This window comes from Cervus elaphus, chromosome 20 (genome assembly GCF_910594005.1).
Source record: "Cervus elaphus chromosome 20, mCerEla1.1, whole genome shotgun sequence".
Taxonomy (NCBI): domain Eukaryota; kingdom Metazoa; phylum Chordata; class Mammalia; order Artiodactyla; family Cervidae; genus Cervus; species Cervus elaphus.
The window spans coordinates 122,373,436-122,400,968 of NC_057834.1; the positions used below are offsets into that span (position 1 = coordinate 122,373,436).

At 54.5% G+C, this 27,533-nt stretch overlaps 2 protein-coding genes and 1 long non-coding RNA gene across 8 annotated transcripts in view; 1 reads left to right on the plus strand and 2 right to left on the minus strand.

Annotated features, from left to right (window-relative positions):
* The first annotated feature begins 112 nt into the window (after nucleotides 1-112).
* LOC122678019 lies at nucleotides 113-26,784 on the plus strand. Its single transcript, XR_006335985.1, has 5 exons — nucleotides 113-265; nucleotides 3,661-3,753; nucleotides 25,363-25,400; nucleotides 25,901-26,506; nucleotides 26,636-26,784. It is a non-coding gene; the product is annotated as an uncharacterized LOC122678019 (long non-coding RNA).
* Nucleotides 9,523-12,897, minus strand: ARTN (artemin). 5 transcript variants are annotated; one of them, XM_043878438.1, is made up of 4 exons: nucleotides 12,771-12,897; nucleotides 10,949-11,010; nucleotides 10,516-10,660; nucleotides 9,523-10,435 (listed from the first exon to the last, which is right to left on the minus strand). In XM_043878438.1, exons 1-4 carry the CDS (start codon nucleotides 12,874-12,876, stop codon nucleotides 9,948-9,950), a joined length of 801 nt encoding a protein of 266 aa, XP_043734373.1. In that variant the 5' UTR covers nucleotides 12,877-12,897; the 3' UTR covers nucleotides 9,523-9,947. The 5 variants fall into 5 exon arrangements, with proteins under 5 accessions (XP_043734373.1, XP_043734372.1, XP_043734376.1 ...); XM_043878437.1 differs by having other exon boundaries at nucleotides 10,516-10,663; XM_043878441.1 differs by lacking the exon at nucleotides 12,771-12,897 and adding an exon at nucleotides 12,391-12,526.
* Nucleotides 15,425-27,533, minus strand: part of ST3GAL3 (ST3 beta-galactoside alpha-2,3-sialyltransferase 3) — a 204,971-nt gene continuing 192,862 nt past the window's right edge. For both annotated transcript variants that reach the window (XM_043878412.1, XM_043878411.1), the window contains 3 exons: nucleotides 22,182-22,328; nucleotides 21,860-22,006; nucleotides 15,425-16,476 (listed from right to left, as the gene is read on the minus strand). In XM_043878412.1, coding sequence (XP_043734347.1) covers nucleotides 16,387-16,476; nucleotides 21,860-22,006; nucleotides 22,182-22,328 — 384 coding nt within the window. In that variant the 3' untranslated portion in view covers nucleotides 15,425-16,386. The remainder of the gene's footprint in view (nucleotides 16,477-21,859; nucleotides 22,007-22,181; nucleotides 22,329-27,533) is intronic.

Sequence of the window (27,533 nt, forward strand, 5' to 3'; positions counted from 1 at the left end):
CTTATCCTCGCGCCTGCCCGCGCGCCCGTGAGCAGGCCGCGGAGCGGCGCGCCGCTTGAGCCCCGCCCCGCCTCACCGGAGCCAAGGCCCCGCCGCTGTGCACTCTGGGAAATGTAGTCCTCATGGCGCCCAGCGGGAAGGCGGTGTCTTGCGGCGGAGGCCGGGAGCACGTGGGCTGGGGATCGGCCGAGCCCAGGCAGCCTCAGGCCTATTGCGGCCAAGTTCGACCGGCGAGAGGCCCTGCGGGGCAGCTCCCTAAGAGGACGTGAGTCTAGGGGCCGGTGGGATAGAGCTGGGAAGCCAGGCTGGAGGTTAAGGTGTGTGTTTGGGAGGGGACTGAGGGGGTGGGGGGGGACCCAGGTTAATCTGGTGCTCCGCTGGAGGCAAGACTTCGGGCCCAGGAAGGGTACTGTTTTGAGAAGAACGCGTCCGCACCACTCTGAGGAGGAAGGGGGCTTGGCGCGCCTCAGGAATAAAATAGGATGGCTCTCAGGGCCACCCCGTGAGCCACCGGGAAACTACTTACCATGGACAGTGCTTGGAGAATTTCATTAGGTTCTTGGAAGCAACTTGTCTTTATGAGTAATTAAGTTAGCTCATATTTAAGTGCAAGGAACAGCACATTGCATACTTTAAGTCCAATTCTCGCAGCAACTCTGTGGTGGTTATTTTCATTTACTATTTTCAGATGAGGAAGCCGAAGTTGGGGAAAGTTGAGCTTATCTTTTCGCTGGACACACAGCTAGGGTAGCAGAGATCAGCCACAAATCTGATCGGCCCAAGTCCCCTGCAGTCTCTACCCCAGGTGGAAAAAAAAAAAAATCAAAAAGGAAAGGACTTCTGTTCTTGTCTTCAGTGGAGGAAGCTGGCATTGGCTATAGCCACTGAGGCCTGAGAAGGTGGATGAAGGCTTCCCTGAGGAGGATAAACTTGATCTGAGCTTGAAGAAGAACAGCAAGAGACTGGGGAGGAGGGGGCTTGATTAGCTGGTAGGCAGACTCCAGTGGGAATCTAGTCATTCAACAAATCTTCATCAAGAAAATGTTTGAAGTACAGCTAGTTAGCTGTGTTCACTTTTAAGGGGGTTGTCTGTGAAGGTGAGGAAGGGGGAGGGGATGAGGAAGGTGATGAGCTTGGAAGACAAATTGACACAGTATCCTAAGTGCAATATGAAACCATGATGAGGTTGCAAGTGGGCATTGATGATTGAATTTGCACTTTAGAAAAATCTGTGTATAGAATTGTTACGGGAAACACTGACTGAAACTGCCTGCCCTGGTCAGGCACCATAGTAACTATTTGCATGAGTTATTTTACCACACCACCAGGCTTCCCTGGTGGCTCAGACAGTAAGGCGTCTGCCTGCAAGGCGGGAGACCTGGGTTCAATCCCTGGGTTGAGAAGATCCTCTGGAGAAGGAAATGGCAACCCACTCCAGTGTTCTTGCCTGGAAAATTCCATGGACTGAGTAGCCTGGTAGGCTACAGCTCATGGGGTTGCAAAGAGTCGGACAGGACTAAGCGACTTCACTTATTTTACCACACAAGGTCATGGTAAGGAACGCAAAACTAACAAGCTGACACCACCAACCAGAAAAATTCGGAAAAGGTCAAAAGGAGACGCCACAGGTCCTACCACCTCCCTGAATCCTTCTCGCTGCCATCCATCTTGGCTGAGTAATGTGTGTGCCACCAGGAAGGACCCTGAGTCAGAGTGACTGGCCAAAGACAGCCCAGAAAGTTAATCCCATAATCCCATCACCATAAAAACAAGACTGCCAGCCTTGAGGCAGAGCAGTTCTCCTGGGTTCCCTTACTCTACTGCTGTCCACCCAGGTGCCCCTTCCCAATAAAGCCTCTTGCTTTGTCAGCACAGCACATGTGTCTGACAAGATCCCCATTTTGGGCCCTGGGAGGGGGGGGGTCCCCCTTCCTGCAACAGTATAATACATTGAAGAAGGAAAGGGGAATTTGGAAGGAGGAAACAGGAAGCCACAATAAAGTACTGATTCCAGGTCTGTGCATAGGGGTGTGAAATGTCTTGGCCCTGATACTAAAATATCATTGTGGAAGGTGGAGGAATGGAGGGAGGGTTAAGACCACAAATTCTGTGTTCAAATCTGTCCACCTCTTTCTAAAAAAAGTGAGGGGGCTTCCCTGGTAGTCCAGTGGCTAAGAATCCACCTCCAGTGCAGGGGACACAGGTTTGATCCTTGATCTGGAAGATCCCACATGCCATGGAGCAACTACTGAGCGTGTGCACCACAACTGCTGAGCCCCAGCTCTAAAGTCCACATGCTGCAACACTGAAAGTGGTGCACATAGAACCCATGCTCTGCAGCAAGAGAAACCATTGCAGTGAAAAGCCCGAGCACTGCAACAAAGACTAACCCCCTGCTTGCTGCATCTAGAGAAAAGTCTTCCCAAAGGCAAAAAAGACCCAGCACAGCCAAAAATAAATAAAATTTTTAAATAATTAAAATTGTTTTTTAAAAAAGAATAGAACATATAGGGGCCAGAACCTGTGACAACCCTGGGTTGTTGTTGTTTAGTCGCTGAGTCATGCCAGACTCTTTTGCAACTGCATAGACTGTAGCCCACCTGGCTCCCCTGTCCATAGAATTTCTCAGGCAAGAATACTGGAGTGGGCAGCTATTTCCTTCTCCAGGGGATCTTCCTGACTCAGGGACTGAACCTGGATCTTCTGCTTTGCAGGCAGACTCTGCCACCTGAACCATACCACTGAGTTACCAGGAAGCCCTGACAACCCTGGGAGGGGTTCCCAAATTCAGGAGAGCATTCCAGAGCCCAGGAGAGGAGGAGAAAGAACTTCTGTTGGTTATCTGGAACCACTAGCAATCCATGTCCATGACAGATTAACCAGTTTGAAGTTTTTCAACCTTCTAAAACAGTGTGAATTTTGGTCTGCAAAACCAAATGAGGGCCCCGCCTGTAGTTAAGAATTCTCAGGGGAGGTTTCTCCCCTTTCACTTAGCACTAAGGTTAATTGCACTAGGGAAGTTTATTTTCTTTGTAGTCCCCTGGTTTGAGGGAAAGAGGTTAGGGAAAGGAGGAGAAGGTTTATTTCTTGTTCACCTCTAGGTGTGGGCATAGTCCTCTGGGGTTCTGGCCTTACTGAGAATGTTCCAGGTAGACCCCCTCTGCCCCCATAAGCTCTTTGCAAGGGAGCCCTTGCAAACCATTGCCTAGGTTCCCCAGGTAAAGAAAATGCCCTCAAGGAGAATACCAGCTACTGAACTTTGTTTACCTTTGTAGTTCCTGTATTTGTTTATTTTGGCCTGAATATTTCTTCTGTGTATGCCAGCTTACAGATGCATTAATTTTTAAAAGTGTATATTTTGTCTAAGTAATTCTAGTTGTTTTCAGCAAGAAGCTTAGCCTGAGTCCCTAGGCCACCTTGTGGCCAGAGAACCCAATGGACAGTTTCAGTCCTTATGTGACTGGGTTTTTCTGCTGCATCTGGCCCCTTCGACTGCTCCTTCCCCTTGTTCTGCTTTGTTTTCCCCACCACTCTGGTCACACCGTTTTGGTCTCCCTCACAGCCTTGTCCCTTCTCCTCTCCCTGTTCCTAAACTGCTGGGTCTCCAAGCCTTAGGCTCTGCTGCTCACCACCTCCTTGTCTTTGATTTATGACTCTTAGATCTCTCTGGCCCAGACTGTCCTGACCCTCAGACCCAGCCGCTGCCAGCCTCCTTGCCTTCTGAAACTGTCACGGGCACGTCAAGTTGAACAGGTACAAATTCAAACATGACTTCCCCCACACCTTACCCCCATCATGGAATAAAAATACTACATCCCCTAAATTTCTTACTGGTCGCCCAAGCCAGACTCCCAAAAACTCTCCCTTCCATCAGGTCCTCACCATCAGTTCATCACCAAGTCCCATGGATTGTACCTCCTGTCTCGCTGTCCTTCCACGCTGTTCTGCCCTAGGTCAAGGGGCCAGCATTTGTTGTCTGAGCAGCTCTAACTGCAGCAGCTCTAACTGGTGTCCCCTGCCTTGCCCCTTCCAGTCCAAACTAGACACAGTGGCCAGTCATCTATCTGAAACATGTCTCTAGACAATCCCACCTAAAACCCTCAGCGGCTCCACTCAGCACCAAGTCCAGGCTCCTTGGTATAGCACTCAAGGACGGTTATGATCTCTCTTGACTTGTGTCTTGATGAGGACCCTCCCCCAGTTCTACATGAAATCCCTGGTTCTTCAGGCTGTTCCATGCTTCCTGCCTTTGTTCGTGCTACTGCCTCTGCTGAGAGGGCATGGCTGGTGAAAAGGGGGGATCTAGAGCTGAGAGGCAATGAAGGCAAATATTTCATTTTTCAAGGTCCGGTTCAAGAGCCGCCTCCTTCACAAAGACTTTCCTGGCTCTTCCCTGTCCATCTAGGTAGAAATGATTCCTCTTCCTTTGTGAGTATAGAATCCTCCCCAACCCTGACATACATCACTGTGCCCTAATCATACTTCTGTTGGGATGATTGATTGTGTTTCCTGTTCATTTGTTTACCCCCATCTAGGGTTGCCAGGAAAAAAAGGGGGCACCCACTTCAATAGTAGATAAACAACATTTAAAAAATATATTTATTTGTGTATTTGGCTGTGCTGGGTCTTAGTTGCAGCACACAGGATCTTCAATCTTCCTTGCAGCATGGGGGATCTTTAGTTGCAGCATTCAAACTTTTTATTACAGCATGTGAGATCTAGTGCCCTGACTAGGGATTGAACCTTGGCACTCTGCAATGGGAGTATGGATTCTTAGCCACTGGACCACCAGGGAAATACCTAAACAACATTTTTTTTTTATAAGTACGTGTCCTAATTATTGCATGAGACATACTTACTTAAAAAAAAGTATTGTTTATCTGAAATTCCAGTTTAACTGGATATCCTATTTTTATTTGCCAAACTGGTCGCCCTTCCCTTACCTCCACCTCCAACTATGGTCTCCCTGATGGCAGAACTGTTTCTAGCTGATCTTGGATTCCCCATAACTGGCCCAAGGCACTACTGTTAGTGCTTAATTAATGTTAAAAGGTCAGAGAGCTGAGAATGACTGGAGGGAGTTAAGACTGGAGACAGGGACCATTTAGAAGGATGAACAATAAACCATTCTACAAATTAGGAAGTCTCCACAAAATAGCATTGGGAAGAGGGAAAGGAGGATGGACTTGCAAGATCTAAGGATCTGAGAACTAACGGAAAAGGGAAGTGGCAAAGCTCAGGAAGTCTAGGCTGTTGCCCAAGTTTCTGGCTTGTATCCCTGGATGGAGGTTGGTGCCGTTCACCTGGGAGGGAACCCTGGAGGAGGCTTGGAGGCTGGAGAGCAGGGAAACTCACTGATGTGGGGCTTAGAGCACGAGGAGAATGGTGGAGAGAGCATCTGAAGGAATGAACAGAAGACAGCCAGGACAGATAAGTTCAGTTCGAGGTTTCTGAGGCTATGCAGATGAAAGAATTGGAAATATAGGCTGAGCTTAGGAGAAAGATTAAGCTGGAGATACAGTGAGAGCATGATCAGCATGGAGGTGGTAACTGAAATCATGGAAGTTGGTCATATTGCTCAGGGAGACTAAAATGGGGAGAGAAGGGCTATATCAGAGCCCTGATGTTCTTAAGGGGCTGAGAGAGGAAAAGGAACCCCAAAAGAGTCTAAGAATGAGTAGAGGTGGGAGAAAATCCAGGAGAATATGGGATGGAGAGTCAAGAGAAGACAGGTGTTCCAAGAGGGTGACAAAGTTGGGTGCCTCTGAGAATCCAAAGGACTAAAGGCTGAGAAGTGGTCTTTGGGTTTAGCAATGATGAGGCCACTAGGGACCACAGCAAGAGCTCATTTAGTGAAGGAGGAGTGGTGTAAGCAGATTATATATTGATATTTATATATTTCTAATCACAGTGTCTTTTTGTGTGTGTGTGCCATGATATATTCAAGCAAGTTTAAATGCAGAGGGAAAAGACATTCAATAGAGAAAGGTTGATGAATAGGGAGGCTTGTAAATAATGGAGACAGAGAGCCCTGTGATATGGGGGCCTAAGCACAGATAGAGGAATTAATCTAGCTTACAGGAGGACATTAATAATAGTATCTTGAACAAGGCAGGATACCTCAAGGGCCATGGACTCCTACAGAATCCCTGAATGAGCTTCAGAAAGTCTGTGGACTCCCTCAAATTCTTTACCAGATTTCCATATCAGTGGTTTTTTCAGCATTGAAGTGGGAGGTGGGGTGGGGAGGATCCTTGGCTTTCATCAGTTTCTGTAAGGACACTCCAGCTCCAAAACAGGTGAAGCACCACCCCTGTGAACAAGAGATGTGGTCTCACATGGCACAAATTCTCCTAGATCTTTTCTCTGATTTTCTCAGATTTCTACTCTACCTTCCTTTTCAAAATAGGTAGCCAGACCACATGCACTCAGGCACAGGGCTCTCTAGCCAGGGGAAATTGTGGCAATCCCTGGACAAGAGAGGAGGAATACCACTGGCTGGGGCAGGGGGAGCACACACATTCCCCAAACTTTGATTCCTGGTTGAAACTAAAGGGATGTTTGGGTACCCCCTGAAGCAGAGAAAACTGTCAAGTCAAAGCCATCTGTAGGGCTGCCCTGCTGACTCAGTGGTAGAGAATCCGCCTGCCAATGCAGGAGACAAGGGTTTGATCCCTGATCTGGGAAGATCTCACATGCCGCAGAGCAACTAAGCCCGCGTGCACCACAACTCTTGAGCCCACATGCCGCAACTACGGAAGCCTGAGCACTCAGGAGCCCATGCTCCGGAAAAAGAGGAGCTACCTTGATGAGAAGCTTGCACACAGCAACTTGAGAGTAGTTCCTGCTCTCTACAACTAGAGAAGAGCCCACACAGCAACCAAGACCCAGCACAGTCATAAATAAATAAAATTATATTTTTAAAAAAGCTATCTGTAGTTTTCTGTCTTGCAAGAAGTGATAACTTGCTTCCCTTAGGAGGAAATCATACCTTAGTTCTGGGAAGATCATTCAAATGGGCAGTGTCATTTTGCAAATATGAAAGAGATGACAGTCAAAAATGGAGATTCTAGAGCCATCTGTGTGGAGGCCATGTGCCAGGTGACCTCTGCTAAATTGTAGGCAGAGAGGTGGAGCTCTGCAACTTGTTCCCTTTGGGGAAAATGCTTCATTTGTTTTATTATTTTTGAAGAGGGATTTGGTTCATAGGGGCTTCCCAGGTGGCATTAGTGGTAAGGAACCCACCTGCTAATGCAAGGAATGTAAGAGATGCTGGTTCAATCCCTGGATCAGGAAGATCCCCTGGAGAAGGAAATGGCAACCCACTCCAGTATTCATAGTCCTGTGGACAAAGGAGCCTGGCAGGCGACAATCTGTGGGGTCACAAAGAGTCGGACACGACTGAAGCGACTTAGTACAAAACAATTGGTTCATTGTGAGCTGCAAACTGAGACTAGTTCTTGTGGGAATATGCTCCTTTTGGAGAAGCTGTGGCTTAATCCACAATTTTGTACAGTGTTGGGCAGTCTCTCCAGGGCCCAGAATTCAGCCTTGAGTTGGCGGGGGCGGGGGGACCCTGCTCTCCCAAGGACTTACAATTTTGCGAGTGTTGAGAGCCAGCGCCTTTGGCTCAGGTTCTGACCTGGCTGTCTCTCTGTGGGACTTGCCAGACATGGCTTCAACCCATCTCCTGTAAGTGGTTCTGAGAGCACAGATGTCCACTGAGGGCCAGAGCCTGGCCCTCAAACCCTCCACCGGGCCTTCAAGTCTTTTCATCAGGGACTCCTTGGCCCCAGTGACCCTGAAATTGACAGGACCTTCTTCTTCACCCCTAGAGAAGGGAATGGCAACCCACTCCAGAGTTCTTGCCTGAAGAATTCCATGGACAGAGGAGCCTGGCGGGCTACAGTCCACGGGATCGCAAAGAGTCAGACACAGTTGAGCGACTAACAGTTCCACTTCTTTCTCTTCACCCCCAACCAGGACCAGGGCACGGCCTTTGTGAGATGTTTCCAACTGCCATTTTCTTTGGTTGGAGGTGGGGGTTGGTGACTGAAGGTCCTGAATCAGTTTGGAAGCAGGGAGAAGGACCGAGGGGGTGTTTGCGGGCGGCATGAGAGCATCAAAGTTTTGGGGGCACCTAGAACTGAGGCAGTGAAAACAGAAGAATGGAAACACGACTCCTTTCCCCTCTTTGACTCGGAATGCATACAGCCTTCAAAGAGCCCTTGCCAGCTCCTGACTCTAGCCTGGGAGAAGGGGGCATCTGTGCCAAAGCAGGCAGGCATTCAGGCAGTTGGGAAGGAATTTTGGTTAATGGTGTCAAATGCCTGAGGGATCCCAGCCTGAATCCGCCTCACTCTTACACCGTCTCGTGCACCCCTGGCTGCAGCTACTGCCTCTGCTAACAGCTGCCCAATCAACCTCCAGTCCAGACCTGCCTCCTCAGCTCCAGACCAGCAACCCCCACTGCCTCCTGACCACCCTCGCATGTCCCACGGCTCCTCAGACCCAGCATGCATCCAAATACGTGTCCTGATCTTAATTTCAAAGAAAAAAAAATCATATAGGACAAATTCATAGGGCCCAGGAAACAAGGTTTCACAGGACATACACAGAAGCTCAGAGGCATTGTGCTGACTTTTGAGTTATGACTTGGCAACAGTGTGGAGGGCCAGGGTCAGCATTTAACCTCTCCTCCTTTCTTTCCAGATGAGGGTGTGTACCGCTCAGCCTCTGGTCCTTTTTCATACTGTTTGCCAAATTGAATTTCAGTAATTATTTATGTAAATTATTTATTGTTTGTCTCTCCTGGTTTAAGCTTAATAGCAGAGATCACGGGGTCACTTCTGTAGCCCTGCTGTCTGCACAGCTTCTGACATAAAATAGGTAGTTCATAAATATTTGTTGAATGAATGAATGAATATCCTTGTTCATTACCCAAGATGCGGGTCCCTCTAGATACCTTCAGTCTTTTCCTGCTTTCTTATCTCCATGATGTTCTGTGCTTCATCCCCCCCAAACCAGCCTCCCACTGCACCCTCTTTCCCACCCTCAGCCTTTTCAGCTGCTCTCTTGACGCGGGCTGCTTCACAGAATGTGGGTAGTGAGCTCCCTGTGCTGGGCTCTCTGCAAGCACAGGCAGTATATGCACCTGTCAGGGTGTCCTGAAGGGTAGGACTCTGATCAGTGACAGTGGGGTGGTGCAATCTTTACCATCAAGCAAGCCCCCAGCATGCCTGAGGTCTCAAGGCAATGGCTTTCTCCACCAGTAACCCCAGGTTCCAACTGCTGGAGGCTGGGCAGCGAACACATCTTTGCCACCTCCTCTGCCTGTGTTACATGCCCCTCAGGTTCCAGAGCTGCTGGTTGAGGGCAAGCAGTCCCAGGCCAGGCATATGACTGCTGAGTGAGCCTGAAGTTGTGAGCAGGATGGTCAGGGCGGGATCTCCATCCAACTGCTTCTACCCATCCCCCATCCAGCCACCATAGCCCAGGAAAGGATCTGACAAACCACAGAAGTAAATAAATAACTTAGAAGTAATAAATAGGGGTCCAGCTCCCGCCAGAGAGTCTAAGGCCCGCTCCAGCACAGGCACTTCGGCAACGAATTACATGTCTCCAAATCTGTCCCCCCAGGCCCAGGCTGAGGTTGAGACCGCACACTGCTGGGTTCTCTAGAGGAGTCCTGGGTTCCTGGCCCGGGCAGTGACAGTCTGTGAGCAGGGGGTCCTCGACTCTCCACAGCTGAGGTCTCTGGTGTCTGCCGGGTTGAGGCTGGCAGGGTGAGACCCCCTGGAGCCGCCGGTCAGTCGTGCCTCCCTCTCCGCAGGGCTGATGTCCATCACTCACACGGCCGAAGCCTCCATCTCCGGCCGAGCCCCCAGTGGTCCCAGGAAGTTAGATCCACAGGTCAGGGTCTGTCCGCACGCCCTCAGAGCGAGCCCTCAGCCCAGACAGCCGCAGGCAGTGGCCGAGAGGCGGTCCACGGTCCTCCAGGTGCTGTTGACGTCCATGAACGAGACGGCCTCGTAGCTCGTGGGTCGGCAGCAGGGCTGGCTGACGGGCCGCGAGCCCGGGGGCGGCCGCAGGGCCCCGGCGTGCAGCAGGTTGGCCAGGCTGAGGTCGTGCGGGGAGCGGGCGCGGCGGCAGGAGCCGCTGCAGAAGCGGAACCGCACCAGCTCGTCGGAGCGGTGGCCCAGGCCGAGCGCGCGCACCGGCACCAGCTGCGAGCGCAGGCGGCAGCCCCGCGCCCCCGCGGCCCGCGCGCGGCTTCCCCGGCTCGCTCGGCCGCCCCGGGCGCCCGCCCGCGCCGCGCGGGCCCCGCGAGAGGGTGCGGGCGAGGGCGAGGGCGCTGGCGGCGGGGGCGCGGGCCGGGGCGGCGGGGGCGCCGGGCGCCGGGCTCTTCCGCCGCATAGACGGGCCGCGCGGCCCCCTAGAACGAGACGCAGTTACGCTCAGGTCCCCCGCCCGCCCACCCGCCACGCGCCCTCGCGCTCTCGCCCTCGCACCTACCCGGCAGGGGGCCCGCGGGGGACGCCGAAGCGGGCGTGGGGCCTTCGCGGGGGACCGGGCTGCGGGGCGCGGGGCCCAGGGAGGCCTCACCCTCGGCGACGCTGCTCAGCAGGGCCAGAGCGGCCAGGGTGGGCCACAGGGCAGGCTGCTGGAAGAGACGATGGGGAGCCTCAGGGGGGAAGAGGACAGCCTGGTAGGGTCTGGAAGGGGCTGGGGCCCGCCCGACAGAAGGGTTGGAGGATAATGGGCCAGCAGCCCCAGGGAGCCTGGAGAAGGCATCCCTGGAGGGCACTGACCTTGCTCCTTCCCCCGGCCCCTCCTTGACCATTTCCCCACCCACTTCTGGTACCCGCCCCCTGGAGCCATGCTCTCCCTCCCAGGTCAAGCCACCTTTCCTCGATACCCGGTAGAAGTCTGTGGGAGAACCGCTCACCTGCCTCCTGGGCCCGGCCCGGAGGGGCAGCACAGAAGGGCCTCCACGTCCAGGCTCCATCTCTGTCAACACCAGGAGCTCCCATCAGTTGTAGCCGACCTGTTCCCCCACCCTCCTCTTGAGGCAGCTTGGAACATGGAGAGATGAGTTATCCTCAGAGCAGGTCATCCCTCCACTTCAGCTTCTCCAGGTGAGGGACAAGGGGCTTGGGCAGCTGGGCTCAACCCAAGAGAAGTGGCTGCATCGAGAACCTAGCTATGTGGTGGTGCTTTGCACCTGTTTCCTTTCAGACTTCATAACTCCATGAGGTAAATGGTATATATCATCCCCATTTTCCAGACCAGGAAACAAGGCTCAGAGAGAAGCTCAGCAGTTGTCTAAAGTCACAAGGGTAGACCCACACGCTGTGCGGGGAAGGGAACTTCCTGCCCTGTGCTGCAGGGCTGGAGAAGGGAGCAGCTGGACCCCGTGACCCCACAGAGAGCCTTCTCTCCATACTGCAGAGGAGCAAGTTGTGGCCTGGAGAAGAACAAGGGTGCTTGCGGGTTGCCCTGAGTTATTGGATGACAGTGAGGTCCAGGCTTCAGCCTGTGCTGCCCACCCGAGTGCTGCTGCACCTTGCTCCTCTGTGGTCTCTGTCTGGATGCAGAGCTGCCTGACCACAGATGTCTTCTCTTCTGACCACAGACATCCTTCAAGAGCCAGCAGGTGGTAGGGGCTGAGGAGCTCTCTAGGAACAGGGGGTCTGGGCCATGGCTTTCTATAACCACCAGGGGGCAGCATCTGTCAAGTCTGTGGACTCAAAGTAGGGTGGGCTTTCCCCCTATCCTCAGCCCACTCAGGCCCCAGCAACTCCCAGGAGTTGCTTCCTACGCCAGCCTGGTCCCTGAGAGCTGAGCCACCCTGAGAGCTGGTCCAGGTCTGTCCGCCTGCAAGCTCCCTCTGGATCTGGCAGCCTGGACCCGCTCCTAGAAGTTTCCCCCATGAACCATCCTTCCTGAGCTCAGTCGGCCTTTCAGAGTCCCACCAATTTTTATGAGCCCGCACTGCCTAGCACTCCCAAACACCTCTCTGGAGCCCTGGAGCCTTCATGAGCCCTCACTAGCGGGCCTGCTCTTGGGTCCCAGCTGTCACCTCCAGCCTCACCCCCGGCGCACAGAATGTCGATGTACCTGTGGGCCAGGTACAGGGCCTGGTGAGGCCCTCCAGTGCCAGATGTGCTTGCCTAGCAGAATTTGGGCCTAAGGAGTCAGGGTAGTGACTTGTTCTCACTGATGGAAGGCAAGCCTAGCAAGGTAGGGTTAAAGACCCCTGCACTAGGGGGAGCCCAGGAGCAGGTCTCTTGTGGGCAGCTCAGGCCCTCCGGCCCCCTCCCGGCCATCTGGGGCCACCTGGTCCTACAGCCCTTGCCTGGCCGCCCCATCTAGCAGCCCGATACTCACCCCGGGGGTTCTGTGTCCTGTTCTTCTAGGCACCTTTCCTGGAACCAGAGCTGGGCTTTCCCCCGCAGCCCAGAAGGTTCATGCCCAGGGCTGTGCAGCTGGCAGCGCCTCTCTTAGCCAAAAGCGAGGTCTTGGCAGCCAGTCTGAGCCCTGTAGTGGCGGCAGGAGCCTCACATTACGGCAGCGGGCCGGCAGGGCTAGGCAGGGCTAGCACAGTCCGACAAGCAACTAGAGGGACTGAGGGGGGCTGGGAGGGGCGGGGAGCTGCACAGCGGGCCCAGGAGAGGGAGAATGTGAGAAAGGAGTGGAAGGGGACAACCCTGGCTGCTCCCCCCTAGCCCCTGGGCTGGGACGAGGGGTGGGCAAACAGGTCGGCTTACCGCGAGTGCAGGGTTCTGGGTCCGGGACACAGCAAGGGCTGGGACCCGAGGGACCTGCTGCTGGCGGAGCCCGTGGGCCGTGTCTGGGGGCCGAGCCCAACTCCATCCCTCAGCAGCCTCATGCCCGCCGCCGTCCGGTGTCAAATTCCAGCCCTGGCGTCACCGGATCCTGGGGTGGGGCCCGAGCACTCCCCCACCCCGCCCTACCTTTCAGGGCTCACCTGGCCGCTCCACCCTCTGGAATCCGGTCCCCCTCGCTCCACTAAGGTCCCCCGAGGTAGTGGGGGAGGATAAACTGGGGAGGGCCCCCAGGTTGGTGCAGAGGCGCAGACACTGGGTGTTCAGAGTTTGGAGACACTTGGAGTAGGGAGTTGGGAGGCCGGGCAGAGGGCGGGAGAGGGAGGGGATGGGCCGGTCCCTGCCTTGGGCCACTGGCGTTTGGGTTCCTGTCGTCCTGGCTGGCCGCTCTGTGCTAGCTGCTCTCTCTGATCCACCACTAGTTTCTTCTCTCAACAGACTCATCGCACTCCTCAAGTCCGCAAGGCACCGAGCTGGGGCTTTCAAGGTCTGACCCGCTCTAGCGGCCCCAGCCCCTCTGGCCCCAGCCTCTCCGCTAGACCCAGCGCTTCCCCTCCACTGCCGCCTGGGGCTTGGAGTACAGACACACCTGCAAAGGCCGCTGCTCAGCCCGGCACAGCGCGGGCAGAGTGGTAGGAGTGGGTGTCGGGGCAGAAGAAGAGCAGGGTCCCGGAGGAGGAAGGTTTGCACCGGAGGGTTGAGGTAGGAGCTGGAGGGTTGTATTTAAGATGCCTAATTATGACAGTTTGGCTGGTGGGCTCGAGGTTGGGTGAGTAACATGGGTAGAAATAAAGGCCAGATGCTATGTGTCCTCATAGGGAGTCTGGACTTTATTCTGGGGACCGCCGAACTTGTTTCAGGCCGGAGAATGGTGTGATCAAACGTGCATTTCTGTGGCTAACTCTGGCTGCAGTGAGGAGGATGGTTTGGAGGTATGTCAGGAGGCTTCTGGGGGAGAGAGGAATCTGAAGCTGAATTATGGGGAGAGTGTGGGGCTTTGGGGGCTCTTTCAGGACCGCACCTTTTTGAGAACTCAGTTGGAGTCAGATTGGATGGGGTGGGGCCGTAGGACAGTCTGCCTTTGGTCTGGGTGACCGGGTGGAGGGGATTCATTCTGGCTGGGGCTCCTGGAGCAGAGGCAGGCTGTGGACAGGAGCTCATGAGTTCGGTGTCGGTTATGCGGAGCTGTGGGGACCTGTGGATTACCATAGTGGAAATGTTCAGGAAGTGACTGAATTTGTAGCCTGGAGAAAGTGAAGAGAGCTGGGCTGGAGATAGCAATTTGGGAACTGTTGACCAACCGACCATTGCAAGCCGTGGGTGGGGATGAAAGTGCTCAAGGGACGCGTGTGGACCAGCTGTACTCTGGCTGTGTGTCAGAACCATCTGTGGACCTTTTAAAACTACCCAAATCTGGGCCCACCCCCAGGCCCGAATCAGACTGGGCATGTGCAGTTTTCCACATCTGCACAGGTGATTCTGGTGTGTGCAGGCAGAAAACCACGACTTTGGGGAGAGCAGTTCACGTGCAGCGCTGGGGACTAGAAGCTTAACTGTCTCCCCAGGCAGCGAGCAGCTCTGCTCACCCCCGGCCAGCTGCCCAGTTGTGCGGGGGCTTCTTCCCCAGGGCTGCAGCTTGCTGGCATGCAGCCTATGCCCTGTACAACTGCAAGGGGCGCCATTCACGTAGCACACGGTACGCCCTGGAGTTTGCATCAGAGCGGCCTTTTCTCCAGCAGAAGGGAAGGAAGTTTCTGGGTCTCCCTGTCCCTCAGTCAGGGCTTCGCTTTCTCCTCCGCCGAGGAGGTTTCTGTCTGAGGACAAAGTGCCACAGTATAGGGGCATGTGGGAGTCTGGAAGGGGATGGCACTCGGATTGGGATGTCAGGTGAGAGGTGAGGGGCCAGCCAACCCCACCTGCTGCCACGTGGCAGCTCTGATAGGAAACTCACACCCAGGCCTGTGGCCTCAGGGGCAGGCGTGTGCTGGCCTTTCTCAGGCTGGCCAGCCATGCGAGGGAAGGGACAGAGCAGATTTCAGGGCTCTGGGGGGTAAGGTTGGGATGTCCTTTCCACTGCTTGCCAGGGGGATCCTGGAGCTGGGCTCTGCCTTCCTGTTCTGTGCAGGAAGAGGGTGCCGAGGGGAGACCATGTGCTAAGGGGGAGGGTGGGGCTGCCAGGAATGGGTGAGGTCTGTGGGCTGCTCTGTGTTGGGGACTGGGCAGTGCCACTTTCTTGTGCTTCCAGGAATCTCTGTCCCTGTAGAGCTTGGGCTGTGATGACCCAGCGGTGCTATCCTAAGGCTGTTGTCTTCAGTCCCTTGCCCTCTAGCTCCTTTAGGGGGGCACCAGGGTAGATTCCAGGGCATGTCCTGATGCCCTTGGTTTGCTTCTCAGGGCAAAGGGGGTCCAGGGCTGCTGAGGGACAGGGGAGGTTCCAGAAGGCCCCTAGGTGACCACGCAGGTCCTGCAGCTAGGAAAGGTGGAAAGAGGGCTGGAGAGATGGCTCTTGGGTTTAGCGTGGCTGCTGAAGTACCTGTTTCTTCCAGGAAGGTCAGAGAAAGCCAGAGGAGGCAGGCTCAGGGAAGAGCTTTATTGCTTCCATGACGGCTGCCCAGCAGGGCTGCCGCAGCCGGTGAAGTCCTGGTGCCTCACTTCCCTCTGGTCCAGGCTAAAGGCAGAACCCGAGGGCCTGGCAGTCTCGTTGCTGAAACCCAGAACAGTTGCCAGGTAGGCTGCTCCAGGCCTGCAGCACTGTCCTGGGGGTCGGTTGCAGCTGGGGTGGGGGTGGGGGCCGTTCCCATCAGGCTGGGCCAGGCCATGCCTCCGGAACGCTGAAGTTCTCTCCGCTCAAGCCCAGGGGCGTCTTGTTGGCTTAAAGGATGGCTCCAGGTTTTCCCTGTGGGGCAGCTGGGGGCTGCTGAGTGGGACTATCCCCTCTGCTCCCCAGGAAAGGCCAAACACTGTCATGAGTGGGAGGGGGCTGGCCTGAGATCCTGCCCACCTCCCCTTGACCCCGGAGCAGGGCACAGGCTAGTCCTGGCACTCCCACGCTACAGGGAGCCTGTTGGGACCACTGCCTGAGGGGCCCTTTAGTGGGTCTCTTTCTGCATGGCCAGTGGACCAAACGTGACATCTCCAACCTGATTAAAAAATAAATTATCCCTACCCTCCCCCCACCCCAAATTCACAAAGTGATAATACACCAAACACTGATTGGAGAAATGATTCTGGCAGCAGCTTTGCTGCCTAGCGTCCACCTCCTGCATGCTGGGCCCGCTGGGCACAACCAGTGGCCTCCTGGCCTTCTGGCTTCAAGGACCCAGACTGAGGTGAAGGCCGAGTGCTGGGCTCTGAGGCTGGCCTCTGAGCAGACATAGCTCTGGCTGCTCTGCCAAGGCCTCGCCACCCCTGGGGCCACTTGGCACGGTCCTTCTCCCGGTCTGAAGGCTCCCGCGCCTCTCAGGCAGAGCCAGGCTAAGGCCAGTGAAGTGGGCGGGTGGTGGTGGCTGGACCTCTGTGGCCATGTGCTGGGTGCACCTCAGATACCACTGGTGAGGTCAGTGATGACACGCGCTTTCACCAGTTTCCGCAGAAACTCTTTCTCTCGCTGAATGTTGTGCGTCCAGGACTGAAAGGGAAGACGGAGTTGCGGTCAGTTGGACAGGCCAAATGGCTGCAGGGATGGAGCCTTGCTAGAATGCTGTAGGCTCCCAGGGCTCTGTGCCCTCTTCTGAGACCACCACCCTCCGCCACTCCAGAAGTGCTGCGGCTCACCCTCCTCCTTTCCCAGGACCTGGAGAAATAACCTTCTAACCCCCTTTCCCTCGTTCAGGAATACTCTGCCTCTTAACTTCTTCCAAGCCTTAGAGATGGAGGCTTTCCAACCGTGTTCCCACTCCTTCAACCCCTCCTTGCCCAGCAGCTTCTCCGGGCCCTCAGGCCCTCGGCACCCCAAGGTCAAGCGAAGTGAGTCATTAGGTCTGGCCCAAGCCTGGGGGGTGGGCCCTGCTGGAAAGGGAACCACGTGGGGTGGCTTAGTCATTCTCTGACCTGACGCAATCCATTTTCCAGGCCTAGGGGCAGCTGATGAAATCCTGCCTCTCAGATTAGAGGAGCCGGGGGAGAGGGGGCGGTGCAGAGGCTCATTTTATTGTCACTGTGGAAATAGGAGGAAAGATGCTACCTTCCAGGGCTTTCCTGGGGAAGACTGCACCCAGGCTCAGGTTCTTTCCTTTCCCCGGTGCCAGGAAGCTGTGATGACTAAGTCTCTCAAAGAATGAAACAGGATTGAATGAATAAAGGAGTGATGAGAGCCAATAGCTTTATCACCATCTGGACACAGCTGACTGCTCTGTTGCATCCGACGGAATGAGGTTCACCCTAGGATGTTCACAGCCACTGTTTACTGGTGTGAAGAACTTACAGCTCTTGTCTGGTGCTTGTCTGATGCAAGCAACCTCCTCCAACCTGCCAGATCTTTTCAGTTTGAAACTTGGGCAAAATCCCCTATATTCCTCTTCTCTGAACACCCCCTTCAACTTCCTGTGCTAACCACGAACCTGGCTGCCCCCAAGGACAGCGTTCCCTAGACACGCTTTTTCTCCCCCTCACACCCACACTCCACGGTGCCTGGAGGTGGCAGAGTCTTCCGCATTTGTTGCTGCATCTACACAACTGTCCCTGTGACCTCCCTCGAACCTCTGGCTCCTTTGGCTCCTGGAATTATTCTCAACTGTCAGCAAACTGCCCCTCCTTGGTGCAGACCCCTGGGTGATTCACCCTCATTCCTTGAAGATCTACTTTTTAAAATTTACTTATTTAATTTATTTATTTGACTGCACCAGGTCTTAATTTTTTGGGTCTTCGTTTCGGCATGCATGATATTTAATTGCAGCATGTGAACGCTTAGTTGCAGCATGTGGGATCTAGTTCCCTGACCAGGGATGGAACCTGGGCCCCCTGCATTGGGAGCCCAGAGTCTTAGCCACTGGACCACCAGGAAAGTCCCTTTCTTGAATTCAAACTTCTGGCTCACCCCATCTGTCTTTGAAGGCAGGGAGTGTTTGGCACAGAGTAGGTGCTCTATATATATGTGTTGAATGAAATGAGATTTTCCAGGTAAGAAAATGAAGGCATGGAGGAATGGCAGGACCAGGATCCAAGCAAGCATAGAGACCCGCAGCTCTTTACTCATCCCATGCCTGCATCACTCCCCAAGAAGAAGTAACCAATCTGATGGGTCCGTTTCAAGAATACCTACTGGGAGTCCCTGAGGGTTGAAAGGTCAGCAGAGGACTGGATATCTGATGATACTCAGGAATTATGGCTGGGACTTCCCTGGTGGGCCAGTGGCTAAGACTCTGCTCCCAATGCAGGAACTAGATCCCACAAGCCACAGCTGAGAGTTCACATGCAGCATCTAAGACCCAGCAGAACCAAATAAACAAACCAATACTACAAGGCAATAGGACTTTTTAAAAAAAGGAATTATTGTTAAAATTCCAGGTATGATAATGGTGTAATATTAAAAAAAGTCATCCTTATCTTTTAGAGAAATTTGCTGAAATGTTCATGACTGGAATGACAGGATGCCTGAGATCTGTGTCCCAATAGCCAGGGAGGGGAGGCTTGAGAGGAAGAGCAGATTGAACAACACGGGCGTGTGTTGATGACTGGGGGCGGGAGGTGACACTGTGTGGGAGTTCATTAGTTTCTTCTCTACTGTGAATAGGTTTGACAAGTTCATAATAAAATAGTAAACAAAAAAGTCTGCCAGGGTGCCTCTCTCTTGGACCAGGCAACGCCCTCTCTCTGGTGATCTTTTCTCAGCCCCTGACCCGTGCTCACAGCACTATCCACTCCACTCCACCTGCACTGTCCATGGGCCAGGCAGGATTCTGGGACCCTCACCAGGACCCCTGACTCTGGATGCAGAAAAGCCACCCTTCTCCCAACTCCCATCTTTATCTCTGTGCTCCCAGGGTTCTGCCCTGACTTTCACAGTTCCTCCTCTGTTGTCTCCCTGAGACATCTCATCCATGCCTCCCCTGTGCTCACCACTCACGAATCTGCATTTCCAGTCCAGATTTCCCTGTTGTGGGAGACTCCTGTGTGAGCCCACTTCACCCTCTGGCTGCTGCTCGGCCCCTCTCCTCTTCTCTCCTCCAGGTTTCCCCAGAGAGCACTCGGTGGGAGGCACGCTCACTGTTCAGCGGCTGCACTCTGGCTCCGAAGCCCCTGCTCTTTTGAAACTGTGCTCCCCACAGCCCTCGGGACCCCCTAACTGGTACATCCGACGGCTGAGTCTCAGCACCTCTCCTAGGACTTCCATGCCACACCGGCGCCATGCACTGGTGATTGGAGGCATGCCCCTCCTCGGGTCTCCAGGATCCTGCATCTTCTGACCCTTTTCTACTCTCTCTCCTCCTTTATGAATGCCTCTGACATCCCTCAATATCCCCTCCACATTCAGCCCTTGTCTCACTGTCGTCACATCTCACATGCTCCCACTGGGCCTGGAAAATGGGCTGCGAAGCAAGTCTTCTCCCTTGCCCACTGAAGATACCCTGAGAGACAGCAGGGATCCTACATCCAGGCACCAGCATTTCAGGGACTCCTCTAGGATGCTGAGAAGCAATAGTAATAAGTAGGGGTAAAAATACTGCCATTAATAATAATGGCAAGCATGTGCAGGCACTTACTACAGCCAGGCCTTCTTTACACATTATCACATCGACTCTTTCCCAAACCTCCCATTACCCCATGTATTGATAAGGAAAGGAAGGTATAGAGCCAGGCTGTGAACCCAGGCCACCTGATTTCTTTGCCAGCACTGCTCAGCACTCCACCTGGAGGTGGTGCAGCAGATGCCGCGTGTCCCGGAGCCAGATGGTTCTACAGGCTAATGGAGCGGGTGGGGGTGAGACAACTGAGACACAGCAGGTGGAAGAGGGAACAGCCTCCATCAGAGCTTCAGGGAAGGTGTGTCCTTCCACCTCATTCCACATGGAGGCCCTCTCCAGGCCTCGCTGATTTAAAATCCTAACCAATTCTTGCCTCTGTCTTCCTGTCATCCCTGAACAGTTCCGGTGAACTTTCATCTCTTGCCTAGACTGCTGAGACAGCGTCCCAACTAGCTTCTGTTCCTGCCTGGACCCCTCTGTCATGTTGGAGCCACAGTGACCCTACTACACGCTCATCTATAGCCAAAAACTGGTCCATGGCTCCCTCCTGCCTTCACAGCAAAGTCCACACTCCTTACCATGGCAGAGAAAGCCCTCCCTGATCTGGCTACTGCCTGTCTACGGCCTCTCATCCTCTCCCTAAAGCCATTACATAAAGTTAACATAAAAGGAATATGTAAGAGGCCCAGTATAGGAGTAAACAGAAGCCAGGAGGCAGGTAAAAGCAGTGAGAGCAATTTGGGGCGGGTGCTGGTAGGGGACGAGTCAGCAAGAAGGTACGTGAAGGGAGGTAGAGATGGAGAGACAAGGTCTCTCCCCAGGGTCCTGGTGAACAGGAGGCAGGGCTGGAGCCACAGCTGAGGGGTAAGACAGATGGGGGCTCTCCTGGACCCAGGAGGAGCTTACTACTCCTGAACCCCATTCCAGTAAATAGGAGGCCCAGCTGAAAGGTGGTTTCCCAAGAGATTCTCAAGTCTCTCTCATATCCTTGAAATAACTCGCAATCACTCAAGGCCATCTGAATGAACCCCCAAAGCCTAAAACAATATAGATGGGAACAGAGCCCTGGATGGGGGTGTGAATCTCCTGGGGAATGTGCGGAGTGAGAAGGTTGTCTAGGATGGAGCCCTAGTTAATGCTGACTCTTCGGGCTGGACTGAAATCCAGGACATGGAGGAAGAGAATAAGAGAGCCCGGTGAGGGAACAGGAGGGGCACTGAGATGCCTGACTCAGAGTCTGAGCAGGAGAGCATTTCAGAGGAAGCACCGCTCAACACAGAAGGCGCTGCCAAGCGATCAGGAAAGACAAGACTGACATGTGTCCTTTGGACTTGGCAGCCTTGAGTCACTGGTGACCTTGGTGGGAATCCTCTTAGGTGAAGGGGAAGCCGGGCTGCGAGGGGTGAAGGGCTGAGTGGGAATGAGAGGGGCAGAGCGTGCCTGGCAACAGCAGTTTTTCTCCTTTCTCTGTATGGAGGAGGAGAGGGAGGGAGCTTTGGGGAGCATAAGACCTGAACAGTTCAGTGGGTTGGAGACAGCCTGTAAGAGACTGATGAGCAGGAACGAGGGCTGCTGAGCTCTGAGTCTGCATGGACAAAAGGCTTTCTCTAACAACCCTTGCCACCCAGAGGCAGGAATAGAGAAGCTGCTCAGAGCACAAACCGCAGATGCCCAGGGTCCAGGCAGGGAGCAGCAGAAGGCAAGGGGAAGAAGCAGAGTGTTTGGGTTTTCCACAGGGGCTCTTTCTGTGAAGCGAGAGGGGCCAGGAGAGGCTGGCTGACTGGGAGAACTTAACATACTCATCACCTGGGAAGCAACTCTGGATGCTAAAGAGCTTCAGTGCCTGGCCACAGGGGAGGGTGGAGGAGGTACTGGGGGCATCCTGAGACTGAGAGGCAATGTCTGTGGGTTGTTTGAGGGGGCGAGGCAGTTCTCTGGGGGGATAGAAGAATTGAAGTAGGGAGGACGGCCCTGAGCTTGCGCCCAGATGGGCAGGTGACGACTGGGGAGCAGCAAGAAGGAGGCAGGGGCTGGACCAGGACACGGAGCAGGCGGAGGGGGCAGTGGGCAGAGGGGAAGCTGAAGAAGAAGACTGGGAGAGGGACGTGCAGGATGTTGTGGTCAGAAACATGGTGGTCAAGGATACCTGGTGACCCAGCTTTGCTGAGGGTGGGGCAGGGCCTTCCAGGGATCTCTGAGCAGCCAGACCCGCCACTGGCTCATCCCTTGACCACTCATTTGTGCACACACAGTCAGAGTCTATCCTTCGTGCCGGCACTGCCCCCTCCCGCGGCCAGCCCAGGGACCACCCCGCACCCAGCCCCGCACCTCTTTGATGGCTGCCATGCGCACGGTCTCATAGTAGTGCAGGGGAGCGTTGGGTGTGCTCATGTCATAGCCGAAGCCTGCAACCGCCACCTCGTCACAGCCGTGTAGGGCCATGGTCACTGCCACACTGCCGAGGGTCGGGATGTTCTGGAAAGGGGGAAGGTGGGCAGAGTGAGGCTGAGACCCTCAGCAAAGCGCCCCCGAGCTGAGCTCCGCTTGTGAGGACTGAGCCCTCTGTTCCCACCCTGCCCTCCGTCCTTCCTTGCCAAGGCACCTCTGGCCCCCATCCCCTCCTCCCTCTCCCAAGGTCCAGACGTCTCACCCCACGGCCCATGAGACCGTTGTTGAAAGGCAATCCGATGAGGGTGAAGGCGGCTTCCTGGATGAAATATGGGTTGAGGATGCGAATCTCGGGGGGTTCCTTGGGCACCCGAGTGGCCACAGATTTCCAGAAGCCATCCGACGCACTCTGTAGACACAGCGCAAGTGGGTGTGAGCAGGCACACAGCTTATGATGGGCCCCGGGGAGTGGTGGGAACCCAAAGTGTGTACAGGCAAGTGAGAAACCAGGTGGGGGGCGTGAGGTGTGTACAGGGAGCCTGGGGCATGAAGAATAAACGGGCCGGAGTACAGCGGACTTAGTGTGTGCTGGGGACACAGGATGCGGGGCAGAGTCAAGTACATGGGGGGGCACAGCGAGCAAGGGTGGGGCCAGTGTGGATGGAGGAGGGGGGCATGGGGCACAGGGCTGTGCTGCTCTGGCCTGGGGGGTTCCCAGGCCAAGAGGAAGAGCCAGCAGCCCAGCGGTACCCCTCCCCTTTGCCGCTACGGAGGGGCCCAGGAGGAGCCTGCCCTCTCTTTCCTATCTGCTCTGCTGGGCTCGCCTCCTTTCCCTTCCGCTGAATTTCCTCACTCTCTCAGTCAACTGTTCTAAAGTGAACCTGAAAAATAAAGACAGAATGTGAGCTAGTACGGCACAGCAGAACAACACGCCAACCCCCGTTCTGCCACCGATGGAGCTGGGTCACTTTGGGCAAGTGACAAGCTCTCTGAGCTTGTTTCTTTATCTGCCAAATGGGATGATTCTCCCCTCACGGATCGCAGTACCGGACTGGAAGGGTGGCAGCTCTGGACCCTGACACCCTGGGGTCCACTCCGGGGCCACACATTCCTCTCCTTGTTCCTCCCTCCCTTCCTCCAGGTCCCAGCCCTGCCTTTCTGTTCAGTATACAAGCCCTCCCTCGAGTAGGTTGCTTCAGCCATTCTTTTGTGATCGCCTTCAACTCCCTGCCTTGTGCCATTCTATTGTCCTAGCCCAGGGGAACCACGGACTTGGATCAACCCATTCACCCATCCTTTCTGCCCTTATAACCAGGCTCCCAAGTACTGCTAGAGAAGGTCACAAACTAACCCTGCAGGCTGGAGGCATGTCCCCTAGACTATGTAAGCAACCCTCTGTTGTTGGACATCTCAGATATTTCTAGTATCTGTAGATCTGCTCCTCCTCTGTGTTCCCCAAGCTCTGTTGTCCATCCAATCATCCATATCAGAAGCCTGGGAATCGACTTTATATACCCATCTCTCTGTCTCTCCAGTCCATTCCGTCTTATTGGTCATCTGGTTCTTTTGACTATTTTCTATAGAATCCCACAGATCCATCCTTACCTCCCATGCCCACTGCTACCACCTAAAGTCCAGGTCTCATTGTCTTTTAAATGGATTATTTAGAGTGTCTGTTTTATTGACCACTAACCCTCCAGAGCCCTTCTAGTCCACTAGAAGGACTAGAACGTAAACGGTACACAGTAATTGTTGAGTTCCATTCATTTCCTCAACAAACAGGTAATGAGTGCTCAGAATGGGCGGGCCATCTTTGCCTCCCAAACCACTTTCCACTCTCTGCTAGAATGATCCTCCTATATACAAACTGGATCACATCACCACCGCCCCACTAGAGATCTGAGTTTTTTCGCCAGTAACCCCGCCTGCTGCTCCAGTTTCCATTTCTGCCCATCTGAAGTCCCCACCTGCTGATTCACACCTTCATGCTTCCGCTGCTGCTGCTGCTTCTCTCTATAATGGCCTCCCCACCCCCATCCACCTGATCCACCTCACTTGTTTCTCAAGACTCACATCTCCTCCCTCCTCGTGCCTTTACTGAACGCCTTCATCTCAAGGTAGAAATGGTCTCTCACCTTTGGGAGGTGAAAAAACATGGAGTTAAGATCTGCTATGGTTTGAAAGTTTGTGCCCCTCTCCTCATTCATTTGCCCAATGCCTAAGGTGATGGTTAGGAGGTGGGCCTCTGGGGGGGGTGATTAGGTCAGGGGTAGAGGCTTCAAGAATGGGATCAGTGCCCTTACAAAAGCGGTCCAAGAGATTCCCCTGCTCCTTATGAGGACACCACGATCTATGAACCAGGAACCATCTCTGAATCAGGAAGCCCTGACCAAACACCAAGTCTGCCAGCACCATGATCCTGGACTTCCAGCCTCCTGAACTGTGAGAAACAAATGTCTGTTGTTTATAAGCCACCCAGTTTGTGGTATTTTGTTATAGCAACACGAGCTGACTAAGACAGAAGAATCTTGGGCCTGGATCCAAACTCTGCTCTGGTCCCTCAGCTGCGTGGAAGCCTTGGGCAAGAAACTTACCGTTTCTTTATGGATAAACTAGGGATTCTAAGGGTATTTATCTTATGTTGCGTGAATTCAATGAGATAATTCAGGCTGAGTGCCCAGCTCACAGTTGCTGCTCAGCTGCTCTCAACACCAACATCAGCCCCAGGGCAGGGGCTCACGATCTGATTCATTTCTGTGGCCCAGCAGCGCAGTAGCAACCTCAAGTGTGACAGGGGACGTAAACTCCAACCCCGCTCCTCCACCGCCCTCTGTACCTCTTCAGGCTCATCTTCTGTGGCTTTCAATGGACTGTCTGCTCCAGCCACCCCCTCCCGTGTCTCCCCATCTCTGTGGCAGCGCCACTATCTTGGGCAGATTCTATCTGTCCTCCAAGTGTCAGCTCAAGGGATCAGCCCTGGGGGCAAATTTCTCTGGGTCTCAGCCCTAGACAGATGAGAGAGCAGATCCCAGACCTACTTCTTCCTGTGTCTACCTCTGTGTCCAGAAGTATATGTGTGTAAGGGGGTAAAGATCAGGACGAGACCCAGCAAGAAAGGGGAAGGTGGAGAAATGACCAAGTTCCTATGCAAAACTGGGGAGAAGCCCTTCCGTGTACCGAAGGAATGGCGGGTACCAGCCTGTGCCGAGCCGAGCACAGCCCCCATCCCTTCCCCAGAGCCAGGCAGGCCCCAGCATCGTCCCCCACCCCCACAGCCCCGGGTTCCTGCCCACACCTGCCCACACACACCCAAAGAGGAGGAAGCCCAGGGGCGGCTCAGGAGGGGTGGGGAGGGCAGGGACAGCACAGCTGGGGGCGTGGAGGCTGCAGGCCGGCGTTCACAGATATTATTTATGTCTCTGCAACTTTCACCCACTTCACAGGTGCGGGACCCAAGATGAAGCGATGTGCTCAAAGTCACGTAAGTGGCTGGGGGAAGATGCAAACCCGAGTGTCGCGATGCTGGGATGAGTGTTCCTCCTGCCACCCCGTTCCTTAGCATTACTGCTGCACCCACCTCAGGAGGGAGGGGGCCTGGAGTCAGGATGAACAGGGCCTCTCTTTGATCCACCCCGCTGGGAGCTCTGAGGGGGAGCCAGGGGTTGCTGCGGTTGGTGTCACGCATCCCATCTCACAGAGGGGACTGAGGCTCAGAGAGGCGAGGGGACGCGCCTGGGGGCATACAGCTGGGGGAGAATCTGAGCTGGATTCAGCTCAAGAGCCTGGGTCTTTCCGTGACACTAGATTCCCTCTTGGAGACATCTCTTACCTTTCCCATGTGCTAAAGGGTTCCATATGGAACCACTGTGTGAAACAGCAGGTAATTAGGATCTCAAGCCCCCTTTGAGAATCTGACAAGAGCTCCAGGGTGGAGAGGGAAGGGAGGCTTCCTTGTCTCTTCCCACCTTTACTGTTTTCCAGGAGGAGCGAGTGCCGGGACTGCTTGGATTCGAGGACACGTGTGTCACATCTGTCACACATGACTTAGCGACTGCACAACAACTAGAGTCACCTTTAGCGGCAGGAGATGCAAAGTAACAGACACACCTGCAGCTCCTTGGGATGTGGGGGGCTGGGGGTGGGGGGTGGGGAGGCAGGAACAAGCCCTGTGCTTGGGTCTCAAGTCCCAGAGCGCCTGCATTAGGGTGCTGGGATCCAGCACCGCTGTTTTATTTTCCCCACCTGTCACTGTCCTGGTGCAGCGCCTCCTCACGAATTCCAGGAAAAGGAAAAACAACTAAGACCAGGATCTGGCTTCCCCAGGCAGACACATACCAAGTAAACACAACTACAGCCCATCTCCTCAAATAAAAGCTGCGGCTTCCCTCCACAGAACAGTCACACACAGGCACACACACAACACACCGCACACCTCTGCCGAAGGGCACGGGGTCCCTGAAGGCGAGGGGGTTTGATGACTTGAGACTGATAATCTCCGTGTGGGATGGGAAGAGAGGAGAGCCCTGTAGACACCAAGACTGAAGGGGTCGGTGGAGCAGAGGAGCCTGCCGAGACTGAGAACCAAGGGTAAGAGCGAAGAGGAGGCAGGGAGAGTGTGATGCCCTGGGGGACCTCAGGCCCTGGAGTTGGGAAAACCCACATCCACATCCAGACTCCACATGTGTGCGACTGGGATGTGTCATGGGATCTCTGCAGGTCTCCAGGTCCTCGTGTATAATGGGGATGTCAAGAGCACGTCCTTGACAGTCATGAGGATGAAGTGAGGTGCTGTGCATTTTACAGCGTCTGGCACCACGTCTGGCACGTGACAAGCACTCAATAAATCTTGTCTGTTCTGGTTCTGAGTGAGTGTCACAGAAGCCGAGAGTGAGGCAGAGGGTGTGGCTGGCAATGTTAGAGGCCACAGATGGGCTAGTTCATGGACACACATCAAACGGGGACCAGCTTCGCCCTCGGGTTCCTTGCAGGAGGTCACTGGGTGCTGGAGGCCTTCCTACCGCTCGGTAACCCTGCCAAGCCTGCCGCCAGAACACAGCCCTGTTCCAGAAGGCCTGTCCAAACAGCCCGAGGTTTCTCACATCTCATTTCCCTTACCCATAGGACACAACACAGAGGCCTATAAAGCTGGCCTCTGACGCTGGCCTGGAATGGTCAAAGCTCTCTTGCGAGGCCATCTGTGAGCTGAATGCTGGGTTGAATCCCTCCTCCAGGAATGTCCCTGCCTTACTCAAGTCTGGACCCGGCTCATGTGTGTGGAGCTGCCAGTCTCCTGTTGATGCAACTCTCTCTGCCCTTGTCAGAGCAGCCAGGAGCAAAGGGGGAGAGCATCTGGGAAGAAGTTCTGGTCCAGCCAGTCTCTGCCATGGTTGCCAGCGCCCCTACATGCTGCTTCTCCTATAGCCTCTTCCTTCTTCCTGCTCCTCTGTTGGGAGGCGAGCAGTCTGCCTGCCAAGATGAGAGGCCTTGGATGGAGGGCCTGACCACGGGCTGGCTTTCTGCAGCCAGGAGCAGGGCAGGTGTGTTCACTCCCGCCTCTGGCTGCCACTCCCTGAGGACAGGTCACCAGCTCACTGGGGTCACTCCAAGGATCCAT

Coding starts and splice junctions, on each gene's coding strand:
- ARTN (XM_043878437.1), bottom strand. CDS start 12,876: ATGGAGTTGGGCTCGGCCCCCAGACACGGCCCACGGGCTCCGCCAGCA. Junction 11,011..12,770: donor CCCAGAACCCTGCACTCGCG/GTAAGCCGACCT, acceptor TGGTGTTGACAG/AGATGGAGCCTGGACGTGGA. Junction 10,436..10,515: donor CCCCGCGGGCCCCCTGCCGG/GTAGGTGCGAGG, acceptor GTCTCGTTCTAG/GGGGCCGCGCGGCCCGTCTA.